Source organism: Adiantum capillus-veneris, chromosome 5, assembly GCF_014529385.1.
Source record: "Adiantum capillus-veneris isolate H3 chromosome 5, ASM1452938v2, whole genome shotgun sequence".
Classification (NCBI taxonomy): domain Eukaryota; kingdom Viridiplantae; phylum Streptophyta; class Polypodiopsida; order Polypodiales; family Pteridaceae; genus Adiantum; species Adiantum capillus-veneris.
In genome coordinates, this window is record NC_140935.1 from 143,072,884 (window position 1) to 143,082,492 (window position 9,609).

A 9,609-nucleotide genomic window follows, 5' to 3' on the forward strand; every position below is an offset into this window, starting at 1 on the left:
TTTGTAAAATGTACTTTACCGGCATCCGTGTTCGAACCCTGCATAGTAGTCTTTGAAAACTGCAACAAACGGGGAGAAGCAAAAGGATCTCGTGAGATTGTGCCGGATTATAATAACAGATCAACGAGTATGTCTGCCAGAGCCAGTATTAGTAATATTGCAAATAGTAACCGTATTAAATATGGTTGAAAGGTTCTATGGGTTCAGATTACTCCAAAAGAACCCAAGAGGAGTCAGGACATACCACTGCCGCACTCACGTTACCTAGATGCACTGGGATGGGTGGCCACTGGCACCCATCTCTGTTCTAGTCTGGGGTTGTGTGATCCATTCAGAATTGAAAAGACTTCTGCATCAAGAACAAGACGGTCAATCTTAAGAAATGGAGAATTTTCAATTTGTCGTGACGCGTGAGTGGCAGAGTTTTGTCGGGAGACTGAGCTCAAGTGGGTTTTATATCAACGTGGGGGAGCTGGAGAGAACTGTATTCCACTTTGATTGAAAGTAGAGCGTGATCAAGGTCGACGGCGGCGAGAGCAATGAAGCCAAGGATGGTGGTAGCGGACGCGCTGCTGCTGCTAGTGCTGCTGGTGGTGGCAGGGATCGCGGAAGCGGTGCGAGAGCCAACGGGCAGCGAGGCCATGCAGGCGGAAGGAGGTAAGCGAGAGCGAGAGAGAGAGAGGGAGAGGGAGAGAGAGAGAGACTCGCATATAACATCCAGCAGGTCATCATCATCATCACCAGCTTGAGGGGCGGAAGACCGAGAAGTGCAGTGTGAAAGATTTGAGTATAAGGCAGCGGGAGGTTTCAAGGGGACAGCACCTGCGGTGGAAGGTGGTGGTGGGCAGCAGCTGCCAGGCTTGCGAGGCGTCCATGGTGGAGGTGCACTGCCCGGGCTGGGTAGAGGGCAAGGCCATCGAGGGGTTCATGTACCCCATTGAGCTGGTAGAGCCGGACCTCTGCATGCTGGGCGGTCCCATCACGCCCTCAAAGGCCTTCTCCACCGTCTACCGCCAGCCCGCCGGCAAAATTAACTTCTCCATTGCGTCCGCCAAATTCACTTGCACCTCCTAACTCTTTTTTCTTCAGTGCAAGATGAAAATTATTGCTGCTAATTAGTGCTGCTGTTGGGACCTGGGTCAAGAAATGAAGAATTGGCCAGTTTTTACATGTAAGTGCGTAGTTTTTTTGCCAGTTTTCTGGCCAAGAGTTTGACCAGTTGAAAATACTCAGCTTTTAGCCTTGGTCTTACTAGCAGTGTTAGGATTTGAAAGCTTCCCTATTCTTTCCAAATATAGACACTAGGAAGTTGTACCCTTCCATGTGGAAGCGCAAATTTTCATTTTCCCCTAATAATGAAGATTATCACGTAGATTACTAGCAAATCTTGGAGTATGATAAGGCACCATGTTTATAATTTGAACTAGTGTTTGACTCACGCGGTGCTGCGGCTACAAAAAACATGGCCATTGGGTCACACACATGCACATATTTGCAGATGTGTGTGTATGTGTATGTGTGTGCATGCGTGCGCGCACACACATGCACACAACAGTGAGGAGGGTGGATTATAGCTCTTGTGATCCCTTCAGAAAGATGACAATTCTCTCTCTCTCACACACATATCTTGAGGTTGTTTGAATATCTATTTGGAGTGTTCTTATGACAATGAAAATTCTCTTTCTCCCTCCCTCTCTCTGTCTCTCTCATTAGGACTGAAGAATCTCTCTCTCTCTCTCTCTCTCTCTCTCTCTCTCTTACACACACACACAACCACAACACATTTTGAGTTCATGGGTAGACATTTGAGATCTCTCTTAGTGAATAAGAAGGGAAAACTATAATAATCTTTGAATGTGATAGAGTGGTTATCATAGCTCCCTCTTAATACTAGGTCTTAAGTTCAAGAATTGTTAGATAGAGCTTTGCAGTCTCTTGATGTGTTCTTATAGCATTAGGGTATTCTAAATTAAAAAAATAAAAATTTTGGTATATAAGGGGCCTTTTTATCAAGAAAAGTGGTACATAAGGACTCCTATATACATAAAAGAATGTAGAATAAGGGGTTTTATAAATACCTCTTGAATGCACGTGCTATATTGGATCACTATATAGCGAACCCCCCGAGGATAGCCCAACTTTGTTGTAAGTAAGCGAGCCTCTCTCTCTCTTCATAGAAACATGCTCGACGTTCAAGTTTTTGTTCGTGTCTCTCTTGTGCGCAAACATGTGTGTACATATACAACTTTTGTCTACTCTCTTCTTCTCATTGATCGGTGCCTCTCTAGTCTCTCTCTCTCTCTCTCTCTCTCTCTCTCTCTCTCTCTCTCGTACACACACACACACACACACACATTCTTCCATGTTGGTAGCGGACTCTCCACAATCCCAAAAGGTGATTCACACAATCAAATGCGTGATGATTAAATTTGATAGTGGCCTATCCACGAATCTCTCTCTCTCTCTCTCCCCCCAAACTTGAACTGTATCTAGCGCTACCACATGGATGGTATAGCTTTGTTGTAAACAAGAAAACCCCCTCTCGTTATAGAAACATACTCAACATTCAAGTTTTCGTTAGTGTCTCTTTTGTACACGTGTATGTACATACACACTCTCACCGCAATAACCAACATTGGGGAGGAAGAGTAGCAACAACAAAGGCGCCTAGCATTCAACAATTTTAAAAATATCAATATTCATCTCCTTTGACTTTGAATTGAAAGGTTTTTACTTTCTACAATCTTACCCTTCTCTTTTGTATTTTAAATCTAACCCTTCCTCTTTTTTACATTAGATGTTTTGTAAGGCTTTCTTTGAGTGAACCAATGAGTGAAACATGAAGGGGTTCTTTGGCCTTGAAAATTTTAAGCTGCATTATATATAGTACTAGTATGTGACCGGCACGTTGCCGCGGCTACATGTGCGTCAATTTAAGCAACCATTGTTCTTCTTCCCTTCAAAAGGAGGACAAATGTAATGGAATTGGCCTATTAACTTGAGAGTAGAGGAAATCAATCATAGTACTTTACTTTTGAAAAATTACTTTGTGAGCATAGGGGGTGAACATAATTGAATATAGAAACATAAACATAGCAATTAGTTAACTTGGCAGGAACAATACATTTGCAAGAGAGAGAATTTAGAGAACATGACAACCATTGAGGACCGGATTTATGTGGAGCCAGTCCCCCCTCCAATAGGCATTTGTATTATGATTTGTCCCATGAAGAGAGACTTGTTACAATACAATCTTTGTGTTCCTTGTGACCTAGGTGATGTAATGAAGATGGAAAGCTTCATGCATCACAAGCATAACATAAACTTTGAAGAAATCTTTAACTATCCGAAGCCTCAGTCCCTAGACCTCAAACACCTTCGAAGGTGGAGAGAGCTAGCAAGGAATGAGGGTAGGGAAGAGGAAGAAGAAACATTTCATAGGAGAAAGAATTAGTTCCTCACTTATCATAACTCTTCTTACTAACATACATAATAACATACTAATGAAGATGGAGAAGATGGAAAGCTTAAGCATTGAGGCATGGCTCTTGGTTGGATTTGCACTCCATATCCAAGAGTGTTGGTGTAGGCTCTCAACTTCTCAAGGAGCTTGGAGAAGGAGATAGGGCTCTTGCACTTTGCATAGCACATAATGAGAGTGTGTGTGGGTGAGTATACCCCCTATGCAACCCCCTAGCTTGCTTGGGTCGACCCCCTCTTGTAGCTCATGCTTGAAGCTCATTGGACCCCTCCAGGCCTAGCCAATCACAAGCAGGAGGCATTACAAGCAACAAGGGTAGCCTTGGGACAAGTGTCCCCCTTTCTCCTTTAAGAGAGAAGACTTGATAAATGCAAAGACTATTAATTAAATATCCTAAAGTATCATTGGACCCCTTGGGTGGCCAACCAATAGGCTTCAGGCACACCATGAGGGCAACATGACGAGGAGCTTGACAAGTGTCCCCTTTGCTTTCTTTGTACCAAGTAGGCCTTGTGTGAGTGTGTGGGTGTTCTCTCTCATCTCCCCTCATGTAGGGCTCGCTCCTTCTTTGTAGGGATTAGATATTTGACTTTTAACACCTCAAGCCCCTCAAGATTAGGCCCAGTTCCCACCACAAGCTTGGCCCTTAAGCACTTCAAGCTTGGGTTGGATTCTCACCTCAAGTACAGCCCTAACATCTCAAGCACCTCAAGCATCTCAATCATCAAGCACCTCAAGCATCTCAAGCACCTCGATTATCAAGTACCTCAAGCATCTTAGTCATAAAGCATGACAAGCACCTCAAGCACCTTAAGCTTGGGCCGGGTTCCCACCTGAAGCAGAGCCCTAGCTTACATAATGTGTCAAAGTAAGTTTACACTCGTCATTGGAGGTCTTCAATGAAGCTAACCCTAAGGTCTTATGCTCCATTGGTTAGCCTTGCTCTTTGATATACCATCTCTCATTTGGGTCTCTTTACCATTGGCCCCGTGTTGAGATAGATCTATAAGCACATGTCTATATATCTTAACACTTGTTTCCATTTATTCTCCCACATTAGTGATCAATTTAATATGAAAAAAATCATATGGGTTGGTTAGATATTAGATTTTATGACAACAAATGCGGGCAAATGCCTATGATTCTCATGTGAGATTTATAGCTCATTAATACACTTGTGCATCAAACACCACTATAACTACTCTCTAGATGACAATGTATGACACACACAAGGTCTAAGTGCCCTCCACATTCACATCAACCAAGCACAAATCTATCTTTTGGATCAACACTATGTCTACCTTTTCAAGTGTAAGATCGAACAACTAATGAAGTGTAGCTACTCTCCACATTCTTGTGGATTGACCAAGGCCAAATCTCCTTTTAGTTGGTCATGCCAAGCTCCAACATACTCCTCCTAATCATGGCAAGTTTGTCCCTCCCCCCTACCCACCCAACCCCCCCCCCCCCCCCCCCCCCTTCTCTCTATCTGTGTGTGTGTGTGTGTGTGTGTGTGTGTGTGTGTGTGTGTGTGTGTGTGTGTGTTGAGTTGAAGAATTATCAGGTCAATTTGAGGTCTCTTGGGAATAAATTAAGTAATGGGCTCCCTTCGCATGATGTATTGTCTTAACATCCTATGTTTCTCTCTAAGGAGGCAACGAATTTGCGATTAGGCTAGAGATATCCCCCTCACACAATTGATATGGGACCCTAAAGAGTGGTAGTAGCCATCTAAATAGACTAATAGAGAGCTGGTATCCTTCTTTGGATATAGTGTTTGCATTGAACAACGAATTCTTTAGATGCATTGGCATCCCCTCTCACCATCCTTACCAATCAAGGAATTGGTCATGATAGCAACTCTCCCATGCTTCTCTCGTGTAGTTTTGGTCTTCCATTTGGGGCATCACAATCAACTAAGACAACATCTGCTATTTGAAAATTTCCCATTGGTATGCACAATTGATTTGGTGATCAGTGTGCCGTTTGCTTCTCAAAGGAAATATTCATGATGGGTGTGTGATCTGGGGATGATTTCATGGCTATAGCAACTTTGTCTATATATGTGAGTAAATTTTAAAATTTACAGGTTGGATTGCACTCAATCTAGCTAGCACGTACACTTGCATATACCAAGACTCATCGCATGGATGTTGAGGTCTCTTGCAGTTGAACATAAGCACATTTGTAATATAGGGTGCATATTGTTTGTTTGTGTACATTTGGGCACCATTGGCACCCTGAAATGTGAGGGCAATGAAAGCAAAAAAAGTTCACTCAATTGTGTCTCTTTGCAAGAGTTTGGGCATCATGCTAAAAGAAAGGGCATGCTGCAAAATACACATACACACATGCATGTTCTTTGTCAGGACACCGGCAAGGCCGGACTAGACAAGGCAGGGCCAGGCTAGGCAGTGTGGAACGGGGAGTCCAACTAGGGCAAAGGGCCAAGGACATGCCTATATAAAGGCACTGGTTGGGTGGTGGACTCTCAGGCCCTAGTCACCCCTGTCTTACATTGGTATCAGAGCATGGTCTATTCTGGGCAAGATGGCGTGAAGTTTTTTGCATGATCCTCTCTTTGAGAGTGTGAAGAGCCGCCTGCTAAGGGGGACGACGAAGTCCCACAGCGTGAGAAGCGTCGCTTGTGCCGGGAGGGAGGAGACCTCGACCTCCGCCATACACTGTGTGGCCAAGCTCGGCGGACGCGCGCTACGGAGGGGAGGGGTTTACGTCATTGGAGCGACGCCCAGAACGCGATTGACGGGTAGTTCTCTCTCTCCCTCGCCCTCGCAGCACTGTAGTGGTCACCATAGCCGATAGGGAGTTGTTTTTTCACACTCAAGGCGCCCACAGGCCGTTGGCCTTGGGAAATTCCTCAAAAAATCTCAAGCTAGGGTGCGTGTCCACCCGGGCACACACCCCATACACAAGCTAGGGTGTTCGACGGTTGTCGGCGAGATTCGACAAGCATAGGCAAGGAGCCACGAAATTCTAGGCAAACTGCCAAAATTTCAAAAATTACAGAAGTCGGTATTAAATTTCGACGGAGGTGAAGTTTTGAAAGAGTATCTATTGCAATTTTTTCCTTCCGTAAGATTTAGTCATCAACGACGATTCAAAGAGAACAATTACAAGTTTTTGTCAGCATCTTCAAACCATATACGGTGGACTACTCTCGATTTTGATGGAGTTAGCACGACTACTATACTTTGCGAGTGCTCCCAATATCAGATATATTTTTTGAGTACTTCTTTCACCGCACTGTGTAGCCATGGATTCGGATATCAATATGACATTCGATTTTGAGCAAAGTACTCCTAATCCTACCAATGATGGCCCGCGGCCGGATCCTCTCAAGGAGAGTACCCGTGATGCTATGGCAGAAGAAGATACTGATGAGTTGCTCAATATTCAAGAATTTCGTGCGCTTCAGACACGCATGACAATCATGGATGAAAATTTTAAAGATTTAAATGAAAATGTTACTAAACTCTCCGCATTAGTAATTCAATTAATGCATCAGTAGTCTAAGAGTCCTGCTGACACCCACATGCATGAGCACGTTGGCACACAAGGGCAAGGCCCAACTAATGATACGTTGCATACTCTCACTGCCAAAGAGGTGGATGACTTTTAAAAGAAATTTAAACCACCAGTCTTTAAGGGCGAAGACCGAGACTGCAATAAGGATGCAATGAACATCTTTCTCAGCAAATGGGATGGAATTCACGCCTTACGGCATACTCCGAATGCAGTCAGAGCTCTATAGATGAGCTTAACTCTAGAAGGCAAGGCCTACAAATGGTGGATGTATCTCAAGGAGAAGAACATCATACCACAGAGTTGGGCAGCCTTTGAAGCAATGTTTAGCAAGGAATTTTTGCCTACAAACGAGGCCGATCGGAATTGGATGGCTTGGGACACATGTTCCATGCGCCAATATCCATCACTCCTTCAATATATCTCTCACTATTGGGACGTTATCCTCAAGTTGGAAGGCTTGGATACCTTTCAACAAGTACAAGGGTTCATATGAGGTCTGACACCTGATCTTAAGAAGTATGACATGACCCAAGACCCTAAAACACTTGAGGAAGCCATAGTGAAACCACATATTTATGATGACCCTGATGAGAAGAAAATACATAATAATAACGTGCCTGCAAGTATACATGGTAGTACACGCACTCAGTATGGGCACAATAAAAGAAAATATCTAGTTGCTAATTCAGATGCATCTAAAAAACCACAGGGGTCCTCTTTTTGCTGAGGATTTTGAGAAAGCGAAGAAAGAAGTTATGTTTTCAATGTTTAGGAAGAGGTCATGGCAAAAAGGATTGTCCCACGGGAAATCTGCTGCTCAGGGGAAGGAGAAAGCAGTGCACACAGTGCAACTACTGCCTCTTGAGTCTTCCTCAAAATTCTCCACAGTGGAAGTAACACACACTAAGGTGGTGCATGAATGTTGTCTCACAGCTTCCATGTGGCAACAAACCTTTGGACCACATGAGTTAGTACGTATGCATGGATATCTGCAAGGGCACAAGGTGTGCATCTTGGTAGATGAAGGTGCTACTTACAATTTCATCAATTATGAATTGGTGAAAAAACTCAAATTGCCTCAAACTCCGAGTACCCACCGCTACAAGGTAGCAATGCTGAATGGACATGATACTGAAATATGGGATACTCAATGCCGAGATGTTCCATTGGAAGTACAAGGGTACTCTACTTGTTTGGATTTTCAGGTTATGAACATGGAAAGGGCTGATGTGGTTCTTGGTAGGGAGTGGTTGCATATCCTAGGACCATCACTGAAGCGTAACTATGAGCACAACAGCTTGATGTTTGAATCCCATGGTGCACATGTGTTGTTGTTAGGAGAAAAGGATATACCTTCATCACCACTGATTTGTACCGTTGAGCTTATGCAGCTCGTTTCTGATAATGAAATAGATCAGGTTTTCTTGTGTTACTCACTATCTCAGTTTCTTTCTAACATTGAGTCTGTTGAACATTCCTCAACGCCGCATGCTTCTCGCTCCTCTATTCCACCAATTGCTAATTCTAAACAATCAAACATTGCTAGTGAATTACAAAAATTATTAAAGGAATTCCAAGATGTATTTCCTAACGATTTTCCATCAGGATTTTCATCGACACGATCAGTACAACATAGCATTGACGTGGCTGCAGACTGTAAACCTGTTAGTAAACCACCTACCGTATGAGTTACTTAGAGGCTGTTGAGGTGGAACATCAACTTGCTGACTACCTTAGCAGAGGGTTTATACAGCCTAGTTCTTTACCATGGGCTTCGCCTATCCTTTTAGTGAAGAAAAAGGACAGTAGTATGAGCATGTGCATAAACTACCGGGGCTTAAATGCGGTTACGGTTAAGAACAAATACCCATTTCCAAGAGTAGATGAGTTATTTGATAAGCTAACTCATGCTCACATTTTTACGAAAATTGACTTGCGGTCAGGATATCACCAAGTTTGTATTCGGCTTGCTGATATACCTAAGACTGCATTCCGAACACTTTTTGGATCACTACGAGTTTTTGGTGATGCCCTTTGGGTTAACCAATGCGCCCACAATATTCATGGCACTTATGGATAGTGTCTTGAAGCCATATTTGGGTAAATTTATCATTGTTTTCCTCGATGACATCTTAGTCTATAGTGCTTCTGAAGAAGAGCACTTACAACATCTCAGGCAGGCGTTTGAGTTGTTACGTACAAACAAGTTATATGCCAAGGAATCTAAATATGCTTTTCTAAAAGATAAAATTCATTATTTAGGGCATGTTATTTCCGCTCACGGCCTATAGAATTACATATATTTTTAGGATTTGCAGGTTTTTATCGAAGGTTCGTTAAAAACTATGCTCAAATTGTTGTTCCTATGATGGATCAACTTAAAGGCAAAGGAAAATCTTTTCAGTGGGGATCCGCTCAACAACACAATTTTGATACGCTCAAGGATGCATTAGCTACAGCTCCTATACCAGCTATTGTAGATCCTTTGAAACCATTTGTTTTGGAAGGAAACAAATACCTGTGATCGTGCTATTGGAGCAGTCCTGTTACAAGACAGACGGCCAATTGCATTTGAAAGTAAG

The 9,609-nt window shown here is 43.2% G+C and overlaps 1 protein-coding gene across 2 annotated transcripts; it reads left to right on the top strand.

Moving 5' to 3' along the window:
• The first annotated feature begins 490 nt into the window (after window positions 1–490).
• LOC147458211 (uncharacterized) lies at window positions 491–1,363 on the top strand. 2 transcript variants are annotated; one of them, XM_086511779.1, is made up of 2 exons: window positions 491–657; window positions 722–1,363. In XM_086511779.1, exons 1-2 carry the CDS (start codon window positions 540–542, stop codon window positions 1,072–1,074), a joined length of 471 nt encoding a protein of 156 aa, XP_086367905.1. In that variant the 5' UTR covers window positions 491–539; the 3' UTR covers window positions 1,075–1,363. The 2 variants fall into 2 exon arrangements, with proteins under 2 accessions (XP_086367905.1, XP_086367906.1); XM_086511780.1 differs by having other exon boundaries at window positions 725–1,363.
• The last annotated feature ends 8,246 nt before the right edge of the window (window positions 1,364–9,609 follow it).